The sequence below is a fragment of the Lonchura striata genome, chromosome 1 (assembly GCF_050655825.1).
Source record: "Lonchura striata isolate lonStrDom1 chromosome 1, ASM5065582v1, whole genome shotgun sequence".
In the NCBI taxonomy this organism is placed as follows: domain Eukaryota; kingdom Metazoa; phylum Chordata; class Aves; order Passeriformes; family Estrildidae; genus Lonchura; species Lonchura striata.
This window is the reverse complement of record NC_140703.1, coordinates 118,580,301-118,599,199: the sequence shown is the minus strand read 5'-3', so window position 1 is coordinate 118,599,199 and position 18,899 is coordinate 118,580,301. Positions and strand designations below refer to the sequence as shown.

The window sequence follows — 18,899 nt, the reverse complement described above, 5'->3', positions numbered from 1 at the left end:
CAGCGCCGCAGCCACGCCGGGAGCGCAGGGCGGCCGGGCCGTGGTGCTCACCGCAGGTGCCGCGCAGGGCCGGGCCCCGGCGCCACCGCGGGTGCCGGGGAGCGCCGCTCGGAGCGGCCGGGCCGGGCCGGGCCGGGCCCCGGTGCCACCGCGGGTGCCCGGGAGCGCCGCTCGGAGCGGCCGGGCCGGGTTGGGCCCCGGTGCCGTCGCGGGTGCCGGGGAGCGCCGCTCGGAGCGGCCGGGCCGGGCCGAGTCGGGCCCGCGGTGCCGCCGCCGCCTCACGGGGCCGCAGCTGCGTCACAGCCCGCGCGCGCACTCCCGGCCTGCCCCGCGCGCCGCCTCGACACCGCCTCGGCCCCGCCCCTCCCGCCGCGCTCCCGCCTCCCATTGGCCGCGCCCCTCCGCTCGCGCCCTTAGCTCAGCGCTGATTGGGCGAAGGGGCTTGGCGCACTGAGCGCCCATTGGCCGAACGGGCGGAGGGGGGCGGGGCTTGGCGCCGCGGAAGGGTCCAGAACGGCCCGAGTCGCGGCGCCACCCTGACATCCGGGGCGCTGGAGAGGGGGCGGGACTTCTGCCGAGAGGACCAATCGTGTGTGGCGGCGCGCGGGAGCTGGGCCCCGCCTCTTAAGGGGGCCGCAGCGGGGTTGTGGTGGGGGGGGAAGAGGAAGAGGTGGGAGAAAAGGAGGAAGAGGAGGAGGCGGAAAAGGAGGAGGAGGCGTGGTGGGGCTGCCGGCCGGGCCATGGGGCAGCGGCAGCGCGGCTGAGCGGTGAGCGGCGTGTCCGGCGCCGTGGCACACGCGGGTCCTGGGGAGGGGTCTCAGGACGTGGGCTGCCCGCAGGGTCGCTCACTGCCAGAGCCTGGGGCTGTGCGGCGGGGGGACCCGCGGGGAGCCGGGGGTGCCCGGGGAGGGGTCTCGGGGGCTCTGCGCGGAGCCCCCGGGGTGCTGCAGCCCCTCTCCGCGGGACAGGTCGGGGCCGTGCAGCTCGGTACGAAACGCGTGCCTTTCGTGTGCGCCCTTCGGCCGAGACCCCGCGGCAGCGAGGGCGGCGGCTGCGGCTCCTGCTCCGGGCTCCCCGCCGCGCTCGGGGCTCTGGCCGAGCCGGGTCTGGGGGGCTCCATCCGCCGCCCCTGGTCCTGCCGGGGACCCCCTCCACACCCAGTCCCGGCGCTTTGGAGCTTCCCTTTGCTTTTATCCTCAAATAATCCCCTCTCCCCAGCAGCGCGGCTGGGGCTGAGCCTGGCTCGGTGCCCCTCGGTGCGTGGGGTCGGTGCCTTCACTGGGGCTCTGTCCCCCGCTGTGCGGGGCTTTTGCTGCCGGCAGGGCGGCCGTGCTGCCCTGGGGCACTGCAGACGGCTCAGGGATTGTCCGTAAATCGGATTTGTCCCGCAGCCGGGCGCTGCTGAGGTGGGATCCGTCCCAGCCTGATCCCTTGGCGCTGGGGACCCCTGCTCTGGGGTCTGCCGGCTCCAGAGGCGCCTGTCCCCGCGGTCCCCAGATGACGAGCCCCGGCTTCGTTGCTCTGGGGGGCTTGTGCTGCCGCGATCCTGCAGCCGGGGGTGTGTGGAGTCATGGAATGTCCTGAGCTGGAGGGACCCACCGGGATCATTGACCCAGACCCACCGGGATCATTGACCCAGACCCCCAGGGATCATTGACCCAGACCCCCAGGGATCATTGATCCAGACCCCCAGGGATCATTGACCCAGACCCACCGGGATCATTGACCCAGACCCCCAGGGATCATTGACCCAGACCCACCGGGATCATTGACCCAGACCCCCAGGGATCATTGACCCAGACCCACCGGGATCATTGACCCAGACCCACCGGGATCATTGACCCAGACCCACCGGGATCATTGACCCAGACCCCCAGGGATCATTGACCCAGACCCCCAGGGATCATTGATCCAGACCCCCAGGGATCATTGACCCAGACCCCCAGGGATCATTGACCCAGACCCCCAGGGATCATTGATCCAGACCCCCAGGGATCATTGACCCAGACCCCCAGGGATCATTGACCCAGACCCCCAGGGATCATTGATCCAGACCCCCAGGGATCATTGATCCAGACCCACCGGGATTATTGATCCAGACCCCCAGGGATCATTGATCCAGACCCCACCAACCCCAGCCTGGGCATCCCTGGCAGCGCTGGCCAAAGGCTCCTGGAGCTCTGGCAGCCTCGGGGCCGTGCCCATTCCCTGGGCAGCCTGGGCAGTGCCAGCACCTCTGGGGAAGAGACTTTCCCTGATTGCAGCCTGAGCTGGCCTGGCCCAGCCCCAAGCAGAGCTGCCCGTGCAGGACCGGGTGTGGCGGGGTGAGCACAGGCTGGGGGAACCGGGCTGGGGGAGCCGGGCTGTGGAGCCGGGCTGGGGGAGCCAGGCCATGGAGCCGGGCTGTGCTGGAGGAGCTGCGGCTCCTGGCAGGACTGACAGCAGTGGCCTGGCTGTGTCAGCGCTGTCCCAGCACAGGGAATAGTCTGGATGGATGCCATGGGACAGGGTTCACGTGCCCTTCCTGCCAGATCCCTCTGGAGGGCTGCAGGGAACGGCCCTGCTCTGCCCTGCTCTGCCCTGCTCTGCCCTGCCCTGCCCTGCTCCCTGTTGTCCGTGAGTCTCGAGGTGCTTGTGTCCCCACAATGGGGTTTTCTTTGGCTGCCCATCCTGCAGCTGTGGGGCCATTCAGGGTGTGAGGGCTGAGCTGTGTGTCTGTGGGGTCACTTGGGGTGTGAGGGCTGAGCTGTGTGTGGGGTCACTCGGGGTGTGAGGGGCTGAGCTGTGTGTCTGTGGGGTCACTCACACTGTGAGGGGCTGAGCTGTGTGTCTGTGGGGTCACTTGGGGTGTGAGGGCTGAGCTGTGTGTCTGTGGGGTCACTCGGGGTGTGAGGGGCTGAGCTGTGTGTCTGTGGGGTCACTCAGACTGTGAGGGGCTGAGCTGTGTGTCTGTGGGGTCACTCGGGGTGTGAGGGCTGAGCTGTGTGTCTGTGGGATCACTCAGACTGTGAGGGGCTGAGCTGTGTGTCTGTGGGGTCACTCGGGGTGTGAGGGCTGAGCTGTGTGTCTGTGGGGTCACTCAGACTGTGAGGGGCTGAGCTGTGTGTCTGTGGGGTCACTCGGGGTGTGAGGGCTGAGCTGTGTGTCTGTGGGGTCACTTGGGGTGTGAGGGGCTGAGCTGTGTGTCTGTGGGGTCACTCAGACTGTGAGGGGCTGAGCTGTGTGTCTGTGGGGTCACTCAGACTGTGAGGGGCTGAGCTGTGTGTCTGTGGGATCACTCAGGGTGTGAGGGGCTGAGCTGTGTGTCTGTGGGGTCACTCGGGGTGTGAGGGCTGAGCTGTGTGTCTGTGGGGTCACTCAGACTGTGAGGGGCTGAGCTGTGTGTCTGTGGGGTCACTCAGACTGTGAGGGGCTGAGCTGTGTGTCTGTGGGGTCACTCACACTGTGAGGGGCTGAGCTGTGTGGAGCCCCTGCCCCAGGCTGTGTGGGGCTGGACAGAATCCCCGAGTTTCAAAAAGCCCCCCCGTGTCTTCGAGCCCAGCCTGTGAGTGATCCCCACCTTGTCACCCTGCCCAGAGCAGCACAGAGCACCCAGCCTTGCATCTGTTTCTTTATTTCCAGGTTTCCAAGATGCTGCAGGTCCCGCTGCCGCTGGATCGGGACGGGATCCTGTTCCGGCTGCGTTTCACCACGCTGGCCCTCGGGACTGTGTTCTGCCCCCTCTTTGGGTTCCTCTTCTGTGTCATCTGGTCTCTGCTCTTCAACTTCCGAGAGACGACTGCGACCCACTGTGGGGTGAGAGACTCTCTGGGAAAAACCCATATTCCTGGGGGGTGACAGAGCTCCTGTGTCCTCCTGGGCTCCTCTCCCTCCTTCTGGGCTCCCTTCTCCTCTTGGGCTCCTAGCCACATTCTGGATTCCCATCTCCTCTTCTGTCTCCTTCTGGGCTCCTCTCTTGGGCTTTCCCACCACAAGTGTTACAGAACCCAGAACAAGCTGCACTGTTTCATTGTCCTTGTGGTGCCTCAGGACTGGTGGCAGCAGGTTTGGCTTTTGCTGGGACTGAAGGCACTACAGACTGGTCAGGCTGGTGTCTGGACCGGGCACGCTGGGGGTTATTGCAGTGAGGAATAAATGTGGGGAAGCTGAAGGGAAATATAATATCCTGAGGATGGGTTGGTCCAGAGCTGCTGCCCCCAGGTCTGCTGGAGTTCAGAGGAGCCCCAGGTGTCTGGGGAGGGAGGGCCTGGCACTCCATGTGGGATGGGATTGGGCTCAGGGCTTTCAGGCCGCTGGATGAGCAGCAGGACACGAGCTGGGAATGGAGGGCAGGAGTCATCTCACAGCAGCAGGACAGCTTTAGCAGGGCCTGGAGTGCCAGGAAAGGGGCAGGGCTGGGTGGGAGATTGGGAATTGGGAATTGTTCCCTGGCAGGGTGGGCAGGGCTGGGCTGGAATTCCCAGAGCAGCTGGGGCTGCCCCTGGATCCCTGGCAGTGCCCAGGGCCAGGTTGGACATTGGGGCTGGAGCAGCCTGGGACAGTGGGAGGTGTCCCTGGGCCTTAAGGTCCTTCCAGCCAAAACCATTCTGGGATTCTATGGACAATCAAGAGTGTAAAAGTGAGAAACCTGAGCAGGGCCCCCAGCACTGCCCCAGCAGCGCTGTGGGATCCACGGCCTGTAGGATGGACCGGGGCGCTGTCGATACATTCCCTGGCTGTGGGACTAGGAGTAAACTCCCTGAGGATTTAAAAAAGCACAGTTTCAGTGTGTGGAGAGGCTGCGTGGCGGGCTGTGCCGTGTGGCTGTCCCCACGAGCCCGTGTCCTGCAGGTGCCCAACTACCTGCCGTCCATCAGCGCGGCCATCGGCGGCGAGACGCCGCAGCGCTACGTGTGGCGCCTGTGCATCGGCCTGCACTCGGCCCCGCGCGTCCTCGTGGCCGTGGCCTACTGGAACCATTACCAGAGCTGCCACTGCCCCCACCCCCGCTACCTGCGCCTGTGCCACGTCACCCTGCTGCTCAACCTGCTCGAGAACTTCGCCCTCCTCATCCTCACCTACGTGTCCTCCACCGAAAACTATGGTAGGTGTCGCCCCCCGCCCCGGCCCTGCCCTGCTGAGCCCTGCCTTGGGCCACTGCTTTGCAGTGAGGCAGTTTGGAGAGACAAAAACTGTTAAAAACCCCCAGAGAGTCCATTAAAGGTAGTAGTTACAGAGGAATGAAGTGTGCATGGCAGACAGCCATGCTTTTCCCACAGTTCTTGGTTGCTGATGCTTGGTTGAAGCCATGGCTTCAGGTTGGGGATGGAGCCTGGACCAGGCCTGGGCACTTGGTTCCAGCCGTGTGCCGAGGCCTGATCCAGGGCTGAGGGCAGGTGAGCAAGGTGGGTCAGAGCTCAGCCTGCTCCCCTCCATCCCCACAGCAGGGCTGGGCCCTGAGCTGGCTCTGCTCCAGCAGCCTTCACGTACCCTCCCCAGGAATTTCTGGGGAAAATTACATAGAATCAGAAAATGCCACACTGGTTTGGGCTGGGAGGGACCTCAAATCCCACCCAGTGCCACCCCTGCCCTGGGAACACCTCCCACTGTGCCAGGCTGCTCCAGCCCCAGTGTCCAGCCTGGCCTTGGGCACTGCCAGGGATCCAGGGGAATCTGGGAATTCCATCCCAGCCCTGCCCACCCTGCCAGGGAACAATTCCCAATTCCCAATCTCCCACCCAGCCCTGCCCTCTGGCAGTGGGAGCCATTCCCTGGCTCCTGTCCCTCCATCCTTGTCCCCAGTCCCTCTGCAGCTCTCCTGGAGCCCCTCCAGGCCCTGGCAGGGCTCTGAGCTCTCCCTGGAGCTTCTCCTCTGCAGGTGAGCACCCCCAGCTCTGCCAGCCTGGCTCCAGAGCTGAGGGACTCCAGCCCTCTAATAGTTCCTGAAAACAGAATCAGAGTTTTTTGGGTTGAATCCATGTGTCCAAAACCTGGCCATGACAGGCTGGGAAATTATCTTGCCCCACATGGTCTCATGTCAGAAGAACGTAAGTGGCAGTGCTGATCTCCAGCTGCTGTTTCATCCTGAGATCTGGAGGAGGCACCAGGGGTTTAAGTGGAGAGCACTGAAATGCAGGAGCCAGCAAGGTGGTGCTGTTGCAGTGGGAACAAACCCCGTGCTGGATGTGTCAGCAGGACAGTAGTGTGTTGGCTTTCCCTGCACAGCGGGGTGGTGATGATGGATATTGTGTCCAGCTGCGGGCTGGAGAGGGACTTTGAACAAAGAATGGAGTGCCAGGACAAGGGGAATGGCTCCCACTGCCAGAGGGCAGGGCTGGATGGGAGATTGGGAATTGGGAATTGTTCCCTGGCAGGGTGGGCAGGGCTGGGATGGAATTCCCAGAGCAGCTGGGGCTGCCCCTGGATTCCTGGCAGTGCCCAGGGCCAGTGGGAGGTGTTCCTGCCATGGCAGGGGTTGGGATGGAAAGGTTTTTAAGGTCCCTCCCAACCCAAACTGTTCTGGGATCCAGGGCTATGATGCTTTGAACAGAGTCCTAGAATCTCCCCCAGCCTTTGGGGTGAGGATTGTCCATGGTGGAGCCCAGTGCCTGGGATGGCAGGACAGGAACCTCCTGCTGATGGGGGTCTGTGGTCTGGGACCTGTCCCTGCCCAGCTCACCCTCCTTATCTCCTGCCAGCATTCCCTGTCCCCTTGGCAAGGTGTCCCAGCCCCCCTCATGGCAGGGTCTGCAGCCTGGCCCGCCCCAGAGCCTTCTCCAGCCTGTCCAGGCCAGGGCCCTGCCCTTGGGAATGCAGGTGCTGCTCTGGGGTTTGGCTAGCTGGGCAGCCTGGCCTGGCCCGGTGCAGAGCCCTGGGAGCTGAGGCTGACCCACTTCCTGGGATCCTCAGCCCAGACTAATCCCCAGCTCCGGGGAAAGTGTCAGCCCTGAGCTGAGCTCAGGTTAATCATCCCCGCGGGAGACCCGGTCTGACCTCTCCCACCTGCTGCACCTCACTCCTCACATGCTTCCCTTCCCCTGGCACGGAGAGGGCAAATGGAGACAGGCATTCCTGCTCTTCAGGTGGCTGGGAATTCAGCCTGAGGCTCAGCTTCTGGAGACGAGGCTGGGGACTCGTTATCACAGCAGCACTTGGAAAATCTCTCACCTGAAGGTGCAGGGGTGTGTGGGGTTTGGGGCCTCTGGAACAGCTCTGGCTTAGCCTTGCTCCAGCTGCTTTCCCATCCTGATCCTGTACCTGGGCTAGTCCAGGTATATGCACAAGGCAACCTCAGTGCTGCAGATGAAGCTGCTGATGCTCCTAATGGGCAGGTAGGTAATACAGGAGGCCAGAAGATGCATTTGGAACTGGCTTACTCTGCACCCCCTCCCCATGCCTCAGTTTCCCCATCCCTAGAACAACAGTGGCAATGCTAAGCTGCTCTTGAGGGTCCCTGAGTTTACAGCCACGTGAAGTGATGGTCCCAGAGCACAGAAAAACCCTCCTGGGCCTTTGGGATGAGTCTTCCAGGCAGTTTTATCCCCTTCCAGGGGACCCTGAGGCAGCACGAGCAGGTTATGGAGCTGTGCTGGGCCTGTCTCCTGCCAAGACCCCGCTGGAGTCCCAGCATCACCGGGATGCTGGGGCTCCCAGCAGAGCTCCTGGCTTGGATTGAACAGGAAACCTGTTGTTTGTCAATCCAGCAATCCACGAAAATGCCTTCATCGTGTTCATCACGTCGGCCCTGGGCCACATGCTGCTCACCTGCATCCTCTGGAGAATGACTAAGAAACACACAGTAAGTCCCGAGGTACAGACACTTTCCTTTCTTCTCTCTGTGCTGGGAGCTGGGAGGGGGCTCTGGGGCCATGCTGGGAGCTGGGAAGAACTCTGGGCTGTCACTAAATTGGCTGTCCTTGCCTGTGAAATAACCCTGAGCAGGTGCTAGAGGAGCCAACAGCAGCAGGTGAAACAGAAGAAGTCAACAAAATCCATTTACCAAAGCAAAATGGGAAGGAAGCTTTTATTTCCTATTTTCTGGTTTGGGTGGGAAGGGACCTCAAAGCCCACCCAGTGCCACCCCTGCCATGGCAGGGACACCTTCCACTGTGCCAGGCTGCTCCAGCCCCAATGTCCAGCCTGGCCTTGGGCACTGCCAGGGATCCAGGGGCAGCCCCAGCTGCTCTGAGCACCTGTGCCAGGGCTGCTCACCCTGCCAGGGAAGGATTTCCTCCCAGTGTCTGATTGAGTTTTCATTGAGAGATCATATTGGAAACCACCTAGCATCCCTGTGGACTGGGATTGCTCATCCCTTCTCCATGCCTGTTTCTAAGCTGAGGTTGGCTTCCCTGTGCTGGGAATTGCTGGTCCTGCAAGCTGGGAGCAGCGGGCAGCAGGAGTTGTTCTCCCTTTGCTCCAGAGTGAATGTGAGCAGGCTGGCTCTGGCTCCTTTTCTGGGAAGGGTCAGGGGTTTAGGGGCTGCCTGTGGGGGCAGTGGGCCTGGTGGAGGATCCAGCCAGGGGCTCCTGGCCCCATTGCCTGGATGCAGCTTCTGTGCTGCTTTGTGGTGTGAGTCCTGGGCCTCAGGCAGGACATCCAGGTTTGTCCTGGACTGTGGGCAGGATATCCAGGTTTGGGGCTGTGTGGGACCTGTGTCTGTGCCCATGTGGATCCTGCATGCTTGCCTTCACCTGTGGATCTGGACTGCCTGGATCTCTCTGTCCTTTCCCCTGAGATACTTCTCCCCAGCTGATCCTAGTCATGGTCCCAGTGTTCAGTGGTGGGGGTCCTGGGCCTGTGTTGCCCCAGGAAGGTGGGAGCTTGCAGAGCAGAGCCCTTGGGAGGCGTGTGCCTTGTCCCAGGCTGAGAGGCTGCTGAGCGCTGGACAAGCCTCTCCCAAGGGACTGTGAGAGTGCTGCAGGGTGGGTGCTAGGCTGGGGTCTGTGTTCCAGCAGGATGAGTGCTGGGGGGCTCAGCTCCTCAGTCCCAGCAGGATGAGTGCTGGGGGGCTGAGCTCCTCAGTCCCAGCAGGATGAGTGCTGGGGGGCTGAGCTCCTCAGTCCCAGCAGGATGAGTGCTGGGGGGCTCAGCTCCTCAGTCCCAGCAGGATGAGTGCTGGGGGGCTCAGCTCCTCAGTCCCAGCAGGATGAGTGTTGGGGGCTGAGCTCCTCAGTCCCAGCAGGATGAGTGCTGGGGGGCTGAGCTCCTCAGTCCCAGCAGGATGAGTGCTGGGGGCTCAGCTCTGCAGTCCCAGCAGGATGAGTGCTGGGGGGCTGAGCTCCTCAGTCCCAGCAGGATGAGTGCTGGGGGCTGAGCTCCTCAGTCCCAGCAGGATGAGTGCTGGGGGGCCCAGCTCCTCAGTCCCAGCAGGATGAGTGTTGGGGGGCTGAGCTCCTCAGTCCCAGCAGGATGAGTGCTGGGGGCTCAGCTCCTCAGTCCCAGCAGGATGAGTGCTGGGGGCTGAGCTCCTCAGTCCCAGCAGGATGAGTGCTGGGGGCTCAGCTGCTCAGTCCCAGCAGGATGAGTGCTGGGGGCTGAGCTCCTCAGTCCCAGCAGGATGAGTGCTGGGGGCCCAGCTCCACAGTCCTGGAGCAGCTCCTGCTCTGTCACTGCTGCTTATCCTCCTCTTCCGCCAATTCACGGAGCCTGTCGCTGCTGCCTGACTCCAGAGGCCTGGAAAAGAAGCTTCCAGCAGCTGTTTGGCTCGAAGGCTCCTAAGGAAAGGGACTTGTGGGGATGCTGAGACTCTCCTCGCTCAGTAGGAAGTGATCTGTTCTCTCTGCTGATATGGGAATAGCGGGAGCTCTCAGTCATTCCCTGGCAGCTTTCCCACAGCTTCCTTTATTTCTGTCGTATTGTTTTGGCTTCTTGTTTTTCTGGGTGAGACCTCCAAGGCCCCAGATCTCCTCCCCTGACACGTCACCCACTGGGGCTGGTTCATCTCCCCTGCAAAAGGCAGGGGTGAGGCATCCCGGATCCTGGGCGCAGCTTTAGGCCTCTCAGGGCAAGAGAGCCTTTGGGGGGCTGGAGCATGTCCAGGGAGGGAATGGAGCTGGGGAAGGGGCTGAAGGATCTCAGCCTGGAGCAAAGGAGGCTCAGGGGGGACCTTGGGGCTCTGCACAACTCCCTGACAGGAGGGGACAGCCGGGGGGTCGGGCTCTGCTCCAGGGAACAGGAGGAATCAGCCTCAAATTGTGCCAGGAGAGATTCACACTGGATATTAGGGAAATTCCTTCCTAGGCAGGGCTGTCCAGCCCTGGCACAGGGGTGGAGTCCCCATCCCTGGAGGCATTTTACAGCTGTGTGGATGTGACACTTGGGGACATGGGTTAATGGTGGCACTGCTGGGGAGCAGTTGCACTCAGGGATTTTCCAGCCTCCTCGGTTTCTGTGACTCTACCCGAGGACTGGAGGAATCGGCACATCCGTGGGGGGAAGGGCAGGGAACGTGGTGACACCTTGGCTGACATGCCACCGCCTGGCACAGTGCCACCACCGGCTTCCTCCCATCCTGGAACAACCCTGCTGGTGGAGGGGAGCTGCCCTCGGGGGCGCGTGGTCCCCCCAAAGCTGGAGAGAGGAGCCAGGAGCCCTCCAGGGCCAGCCCTGACCTGAGGCCAGCGTGGGTGCAGTGTCCCTGTGCCAGCTCTGGTGTCCCTGTGCCAGCTCTGGCGTCTCTGTGCCAGCTCTGGTGTCCCTGTGCCAGCTCCGCTGTCCCCGGCACTTCATGTGCACCCACAGGATGGAGCTGTCGCCCAGGGCACGAGGGTAGGGGAGGAGGAGGAAGAGGAAGGCGCTGCGGGGTGACACAGCTCCCAGACCGGCTGTGTCGGGTGAAGAGGGCACAGTGCTTGTCACACCACCAGGCGTCACCTTCGGCTAAGGGACTCCTGGTCACTCTGCAGCTGCCGTGTCCCCGTGTCCGGTGGTGCGCGTTGGGCTCCTGCCACCCATCATTCCCACGGATCTCCGGGCTGAGCAGGGTCTCCTGGGGATTCTCCCATTCTCTGCCTGGATTCCTCAGGCTCCAAGCCCTCCCTGGCAGGCTTGGCACGGCTCCTGTGGCACCCGCGGCTTGCTTGGCTCGGCAGGGCAGCGGGACGGGGCGGTGCCACTGCCACATCCTTGCTGCGTCCAAGGGCTTGGGCAGTGCCAGTGCGCTGCCCAGCCACCTCGTGGGGCTGTCTTAGGCCAGGGCACAGCTGATCCCTGCGTGTGCATCACAGCGCCTTGGGGACAGACCCTGGCTCCGTTGGTGTCCCTTGTGGGGCCTTTGTTCACATTTGCTGCCCCCAGCCCTGGAGCTGGCGATGGCAGGAGGGGACAGGTGGGGGATGGCTGCGGTCCCACGGTGTACTGTCCTTCCCTCCTCCTCAGCAGAGGGTCCCCCCAGGGTTCAGGTTCTCCAGGGCCAAACCTGGGACCATCTCCAGGACAAGCTCCATGTGGGGAGCTGGAAGGACGAGGGAGCAGGGGGGCTGTGCCTTCCCCGCCCCACAGCTGGCACTGCTTTTAGTGCTGCTGGCAGGGGTGAAGCTCCCCAGGTCTGGCATCGTAGGAGGGACAGGAATTGGTCTTGCAAAAGCTTCTGGTCCAGCCGGGCTCCTGTTGCAACTGCTGTTCTGGGAGGGCAGGAAGGTGCAGAGGAACTGGTTTGTAATGGGGAAGTACGGGTGGTTTCCAGTTTCGAGGTGGCAAATGGTGAGAGAAAGGAAAATAAAGCTCTGTGGGAGGGGAGAAAAGAGAGAGCAGGAGAGAGAAAAGGTGGGGAGGGGGCAAAGCAGGGGAGAGAGATTCTGTGGAAAAGGGAAACGCAGCCTGGGAGCCTTCAGCTGTGGCTGATCACTGCACCCTGGGCTTGGTGCTTGGCCATGGCGTGGCAGTGCCCACCTGGGCTGGCAGCTCTGCTGTTCCTGGCTGGCTGCTCACCCTTAAACCCTCCTTGCCCCAGCCCCGAGCTGCAGAGCTGGGCCATGGGGCACGGCAATTTCACTTCTTGTTTGCAAACACACTTTCTCCCTGCAGCTCAGGGTGGTGGCCCCAGCAGACAGCAGCGTGTGCACGTGGTGGCCACCGGGCTGCTGGCTCGGGCCCATCGGAGGAGGCCACAGAGATGCTTGGAGAACTGGAGCCCCTCTGCAGCCAGGCTGGGAGAGCTGGGAATGTTCAACCTGCAGAGGAGAAGCTCCAGGGAGAGCTCAGAGCCCTGCCAGGGCCTGGAGGGGCTCCAGGAGAGCTGCAGAGGGACTGGGGACAAGGATGGAGGGACAGGAGCCAGGGAATGGCTCCCACTGCCACAGGGCAGGGCTGGCTGGGAGATTGGGAATTGGGAATTGTTCCCTGGCAGGGTGGGCAGGGCTGGGATGGAATTCCCAGATTCCCCTGGATCCCTGGCAGTGCCCAAGGCCAGGCTGGACACTGGGGCTGGAGCAGCCTGGCACAGTGGGAGGTGTCCCTGCCGTGGAAGGGTGGCACTGGGTGGGCTGTGAGGTCACTTCTAGTCCATTCTGTGGCTCATGGAGCTGGGTCCTGCTGTGCCACTGGCCCCTGGGCTCTCTCCCACAATGTCCCAGTCCCCTGGCAGGGCACACAGCTGAGCCCAGCCCGGGCTGCAGCCAGTGCAAAGGCACAGGAGCTTCTGGGGCACAGCCCCCTCTGTCCCCTGGGCCCAGCTGAGCCCCTGGGGCTGGAGCAGGGTGGCTGAGCCGTGTCCCTGCCCAGCAGGGCGCTGTGAGCAGCAGGGACCACAGGCAGCTTGGTGACCACGCGTGGTTTCACCCCAGCTCCTCGCAGCCCCTGGGAGCGCTGCAGTGGCTCAGACAAGCCCTCTATAAATAGCTGAGCTCTGTGTGGGGCCCTTTGGCTCCGGGCTCTCTGCTCAGACCCGGAAACCTCGAGGGGAGCTGGGACTGGTGTGTGACACACAGCCCTGCAGGTGCCACTTGTGCCTCAGAAAGGGATGGTGGCTCCTGGGCAGAACCAGCGGAGTGCAGAGGCAGCTGTTGCTGCTTGAGTTAAGATCACTGTCATCCCTGTCCCCGCCAGGAGCTGGGGGCTAGGCACAGTCCTTCTCTCTGGAGGCAGTGGAAGAAGCAGGAGGCTCCTGTGCCTCCTTGCTGGTAGCTCACAGCAGCCACCTCAGCCCTCAGAGCTGCATTTGCAGGCCTTGGGGCTCCCCAGGGTGGGGGAATGAGACCCCCAGTGCCTTCTGTGGGCTGGGAGCAGCATCCCAGAGCGTGTCCCTGGGCTGGGAGCAGCATCCCAGAGCGTGTCCCTGGGCTGGGCTGGGCTGGGAGCAGCATCCCAGAGCATGTCCAGCCTCCTGCTCCTGATCACCTTCACCTGCTGGGGATTGTGCCTCCGATCTGGCCTGCCAGCTGGGCACTAAATATAATTCCCCTGTGCTTTTCTGGGCCAGACACACATGCAGCCACGGTGGCTGGGGTGGCTGTGTGACACTGGGGGGTTGCAGGGGCCGTGGGTGCCCTGGTCTGTCTTGCCAGGAGGAAGTTGGCAGCCCCAGCTGTGCCAGTGCAGCAGCCCCAGACAGGCCACAGGGGAGCCTGGCACCAGCTCAGCTGGGAGCACCCCGTCCTTGGGATTTTCTAATTCTTTCCTCACAGGCAGCCAGAGTTTGGTGGCTTCTTGCCAGGGTGCTTGGAGCTTCCAGCTCCTCTCCAGGGCTCTGACCTGGGGGTTCCTGGTCCTGTCCAGGCAGAGCAATCCTAATTCTCCCAGTCTTTCCTCACAGCAGAGCTACTCAATCCCTCTGATCTTGGTGCCCTCCTCTGGCCACCATGCTCCCTGGGATGTCCCCAAGTGCAGGATCCCCGCAAAGCTGGGGCTGTGGAAAGCAGGGAGAGTTCCTGGCACTGTCTGAGCCCTGAGCAGGGCAGTGGGTCCAGCCCACAGCAGTGAGGGATGGGCAGCTCCTCCATGCAGCAGCTCCTGGAGCTCCCACCGTGCTGCCCGAAGGGTGGGCTGGCCCCGTCCCTTGCTGCTGCAGCAGGGCAGGGTGCCCCTCCAGCTCCCACGTCCCACGGGGTGCTCACACACCCCAGTCCCCTGCTGTGCCTGGGCATCCTGCCCGTGCTCCTGCAGGGACCTTCCCCGAGGTGCCACCTTCCAAGCCAGCTCTGCTCAGCATCGTGGCATGTCACCAGGTGCCCTGTGATCCCCTGGCACTGGGCTGAGCCAGCTGTGCCCTGGAATTAGGGATTAACGCCTAATTATCCGTGTGATAATCCTCGGCCCAGACCGGGACAGGGGGAGCTCAGAGGGCACGCAGAGGTGCCGGGTCGCTCTGGTGACCCGGGGTGGCTCCTGCCGGGCCATCTCAGGGCTTTGGAGCTGGGTGACCCGGCAGGTCTGTGCCTCCGTGCTCCCGGAGGAGCAGCTGCCCGGTGTCCCCGGGGCCCGGCGGGGCGGGTGGGTGCGGCGGGTCCCGGTGTCCCCGCGGCTCCCGGTGTCCCCGGTGTCCCCGGGGCCCGGCGGGGCGGGTGGGTGCGGTGGGTCCCCGGTGTCCCCGCGGCTCCCGGTGTCCCCGCGGCTCCCGGTGTCCCCGGTGTCCCCGCGGCTCCCGGTGTCCCCGGGGCCCGGCGGGGTGGGTGCGGCGGGTCCCGGTGTCCCCGCGGCTCCCGGTGTCCCCGCGGCTCCCGGTGTCCCCGGTGTCCCCGGGGCCCGGTGGGGCGGGTGGGCGCGGCGGGGGCAGCGCAGCCGTTTGCCGTGGGAGCGCGGTGAAGCGCGGTGGCAGCGCGGTGGCAGCGCTGTTCCGAGCCGCTTTTCCGGTGTGAAACTCGGCGCCGCGCCCCGGCTCGGGCTCTGCGCCGCCGCCGCTGCTCCTCCAGCCCGCCGGGCTCGGCTGCGCCGGCCGCGGGACCGTGGGTCCCAGCGGGAAGGACCGGCCCCGCCACCGCCCGGCCCCGCGTGGTGGAGTGCCCGTGAATCCGTCCTTCCTCTCTGGGTTTTCCTCCCCGGCCGGGCCCCTGGCATGCATTCCGGGGGTAATGGAAAGTGTGATGGGGCAATTTAAATTTTCCTTATTGTCAGTGCTCCCTCGGAATGGAATCTTTGTCTCACGTGAAGCGTCAAGCAAGGGGGAAATTCCCCTCCCACCTGTAACAGCCTGGGCTGTCTGTGGCATCCCCAGCCCCTTCTGCGGGGCTGTCCCCCCTTGGGGCCCTCCTGCTCCAGGGCTCCCTTGCACTGCACGGGGCTCCAGCCACGGTCTGGGGCTCCTCTGCCCGCCAGGCTGTAGGATCCTTATCCATGACCACCCTCCCATCAGTGTGATGGCAGAAATAGAAGAAGGGAACTGGAGCTGGTACCTGCTGTGGCTCCAGGGGGTCACTGCACCCACGGCCCCCAGCTTTGGGGTGCTGGGGAGTGGGCTGGGGAGCCTATCACAGGGGACAGGCCCGGCCCCTGCCCTGTCACAAAGGCTGAGCTCTGGGGGACAGAAGCTGGTGATGTGGGGCTGGGGATGTGGGGCTGCTGGCAGCATCCCCGTGCTCTGTTCCTGCCCCATCAGAGGTGGGGCTGGGGGCAGGATGGGGCCCCTCCGGTGCCAGGGCATGCTGGGCGAGCTCTCCAGCGCAGCACCCGCCCTGGCTGCCACCCTTCATGTGGTTTCCTCCTCCCTGCTGCTGCTGTGGGTGAGGGAGTGCAACACCCGCTGAATTCCCTGTGCCCTGGGGCCACCTGCAGCCACCCGGGCCAGGGGATCTGCCTCTGGGAGATCCTTGGCCCGTCCTCAAGGAGTTCCCTGAGCATCCCAGCACCACAGGCCCCATATTTGCTGGGCCCCCATGGCTCCCTCACACCCTGTATCTCCCTGTAGGTGTGAGCCCTGTGTGCCCGGGGCACAGCCCAAGCCACCCCTGGGGCTGGCCTGTGGGGCTCTGCACAAGCAGCCAGGGTGCAGAGCCCCCCGGGCTGTGTGGGGCCAGGGCAGAGCTTCCCTGGGATGGGATGGGATGGGATGGGATGGGATGGGATGGGATGGGATGGGATGGATGGCTGCTCTGGCATCACCCAGCCCTTGGTCTCTTCCAGGAGCGCAAGTCGTACAAGTGGAAGCAGCTGCTGTTCTTCTGCACCTTCATCACGTTCGCGTTCGCTGTGTGCGTTTACTTCCACCACAACTGGTACTGCAGCCCTGGAGGTGAGGGGGCTGCCGGGGGAAGGGGCTGGGCGGTCACAGAATCACTGAATCACAGGATCGTTAAGGTTGGAAGAGATCCCTGGGATCAGCAAGTCCCACCTTGTCCCCAGCCCAGAGCACTGAGTGCCACCTCCAGGCCTCCCTTGGACACCTCCAGGGATGGGCATTCCAAACCTCCCTGGGCAGCCTCTTCTAATGCCTGACCACCCCTTCTATGAAAAAATTCCTTCTGATGTCTAAGAATTCTTCCTGATGTCTGACATCCTCCTAATGTGATGCTTTGCCTTCCAAATCCCAGCCCAGGGAAGCTCCAGCCACAGTTCTTCCCTGGTGGGGGGGTCAAGCCCCCCAGCCCCTGCTCTGCTGTCCCAAACAGGGGGCCCAGAGGCCCTCCCCAGCTCCCAGGGCAGATGCAGCTGTGGGTCTCCTCACCTGCTGTGTTTCCTCCCCCAGTGTACACTGTCTTCGCCTTCCTGGAGTACCTGGTTGTCCTCTCCAACATGGCCTTCCACATGACTGCCTTCTGGGACTTCGGCAACAAGGAGCTGGTGGTGAGCTCGCTGCTGGAGGACAAGCACTTCTAGGAGCCCTGCTGCTGGGGCTCCTGTCCCTGTCCTGCCGGGTGTTTGCTGTGCAGCTGCTGCCAGGGTCCTCCCGAGATCCAGAGTGTCTGGCCCCAGCTGCACCCGCAGTGTGGCTCCAGCTCCAGAGGGCAGCACAGAGGAGGAACAGCGGCCTGCAGCCTTTGCTTTGGAGAATGTTCCAGGGAGAGCAGGATGCTGCTCCCGCTATCAGGACACGGGGCTCCAGCCCTCTCCTGAGCTTTCTTGGCCTGGGGGCTCTCACGGTTCCTCCTCCAGGCTGGGGGTCTAGGGGCAAGTCCTCAAAAAGGGCTGGTGGCCTTTTGGGCTGGTTTCAGGCACTGGTCTCTCACTGGACTGGGGCAGGGTCCTGGCCCCTCTGTGCCGGAGTGCCCGGGAGGGGAGTGGGAAGGTGCTGGGCCATGCAGGGACTGCCTGGAGCAGGGTGGGAGCACACGGGGCAGAGCAGGTGCTGGGAGCAAGCACATCTCACTCCTGCCTTTCCCAGAAGCTCCCCCAGCAGCACAGGCTATTCCAGGGGTGCTGTGCCTGTTCCAGCCCAGTCTGGGGAGGAAGGCTGAGTGTGCTGGTGCTGGAGGTCTTTGCCTCAGCGTCCCCATGGCTTCCCCTGTGCAGTTCCCCTGGAGCTGGGAACTGCTGGGGTTCAGCAGTGCCCCCAGTGTGCAGCTCTGGCTGCCAGGGCACAGGGGACGTGGCTGGATGGCAGATGGGGGCTGACAGTGTCCCCAGGCTCCTCCTGCAATGCTGCTGGAAGGGGCACCTGGAGCTGTCTTGATTTTGGGGAGGTCTGCACGTGCCGGGGCTCGTCCCACCCCAGGCTTGGCCAGGAAGGACCGGTGTGGGTCCCTCCCTGCCCTCCACCTGAGCACAGCCACCAGCGAGAGTTCCCTGGGATGTCCCAGTGCTCATCCCAGGGCTGGGCAGAGCCTCCTCCAGCAGGAGCTGCGGGGCCCTGGCAGAGCCGGGGCCGAGCTGGCTTCGAGCGGGTCCTGCCATGCGTGTCCATCGTCAGTGTCCCCATCCATGGGCTCCATCCGTGTCCCTGCATGCGTGTGACACGCTGCCCCCGCAGCGCCTTGGCTTTGAGGTGGAAATAAAGCACGAAGTATTTTTGTGAGCTCTCAGCAGCCTCCACAGCATTTCCACCTGGCCCAGCCTGGCATGGCCTGGAACAGCCAACAGGTCCAGACCAGCACCATGGGCAGGGTGGGGCTGGAATGGGGTGCAGGACATGGAGCCTGGGCACCGGGGCTGGAGTATGGGATGTGGATCCTGGCTGTTGGAGCTGGGGTGCAAGATGTGACCCCTGGATCCACAGCCCTGGTTCTGGGGTGTGGCTCCCTGGAGCTGAGGCCCAGGATGCAGATCCCTGCAGGATGTGGATCGCTGGCGTGTGGAATGTGAATCCTGCCTGGTGGGGCTGTGGTGTGGGACACGGCCTGGATGCCGGATGAAGCCCGGGAAGGCTCAGCGAGGCTGGGAACTGGCCAGGAGCTGGGCTGGAGGCGTGGCACCGAGCCCACCCCGCAGCTGGCGGCCCGCTCCCCGCCCGGCTCCTGGGGCCGTGACTTGGCTGCAGATCCTGCAGATCTTGGGGATGCTGCAGGGCCAGAGCGGGCACAGCCCCGGGCACAGAGCCTGGAGCCAGGAGAGCTGGGGCTGGCACCGCTGGGGCTGGCACTGCCGGGGCTGGCACCGCCGGGGCTGGGCAGGGACAGGGGAGCTGCCGGGGCCCTGGTTCCCCTGTCCCGGCCATGGTGGGGCCCTGCCCTCGCTGCGGCCGCCCCGGGAGCAGCTGGGAGGGGAAGGGCAATGAGCTCATCCTGCTGTGCTGGGCCAGGGCGGGGCTGTGTCCTGCTTGTGGCATCGTGGGATCCCCTCCTCATCCCAGCACACACTTGTACACCAAACCCCACCAGGGTGGCACCTCGCCAGCCCCACAGTGGGACCAGGACATGGCTGTAGGGATCCCCACAGTGGGACCAGGACATGGCCCTGGGGATCCCCAAAACGGCACCAGGACATGGGCACGGAAACCCACCACAGCAGGACCCAGACATGGCCATGGAGATCCCCAAAACAGAAGCTGGACATAGCCATGGGGATCCACCACAGTGGCACCCAGACATGGCTGTGGGGATCCCCAAAACAGGAGC

The 18,899-nt window shown here is 63.9% G+C and overlaps 2 protein-coding genes across 9 annotated transcripts in view; one reads left to right on the top strand and one right to left on the bottom strand.

Moving 5' to 3' along the window:
* NUP98 (nucleoporin 98 and 96 precursor) overlaps nt 1–215 on the bottom strand; it is a 35,286-nt gene extending 35,071 nt beyond the window's left edge. For 3 of the 6 annotated variants that reach the window (XM_085587732.1, XM_085587750.1, XM_085587767.1), the window contains exon 1: nt 52–215. The gene's annotated coding sequence lies outside the window, so the exon portion shown is untranslated. The remainder of the gene's footprint in view (nt 1–51) is intronic. The other 3 variants (XM_085587755.1, XM_085587735.1, XM_085587740.1) reach the window with 3 other exon arrangements.
* A 484-nt stretch (nt 216–699) lies between these two features.
* On the top strand, nt 700–17,867 carry PGAP2 (post-GPI attachment to proteins 2). Of its 3 annotated transcripts, none has more exons than XM_085587915.1 (6): nt 700–767; nt 3,622–3,795; nt 4,831–5,083; nt 7,683–7,777; nt 16,033–16,141; nt 16,595–17,867. In XM_085587915.1, exons 2-6 carry the CDS (start codon nt 3,631–3,633, stop codon nt 16,723–16,725), a joined length of 753 nt encoding a protein of 250 aa, XP_085444041.1. In that variant the 5' UTR covers nt 700–767; nt 3,622–3,630; the 3' UTR covers nt 16,726–17,867. The 3 variants fall into 3 exon arrangements, with proteins under 3 accessions (XP_085444041.1, XP_085444030.1, XP_085444023.1); XM_085587904.1 differs by having other exon boundaries at nt 7,683–7,789; XM_085587897.1 differs by lacking the exon at nt 7,683–7,777.
* The last annotated feature ends 1,032 nt before the right edge of the window (nt 17,868–18,899 follow it).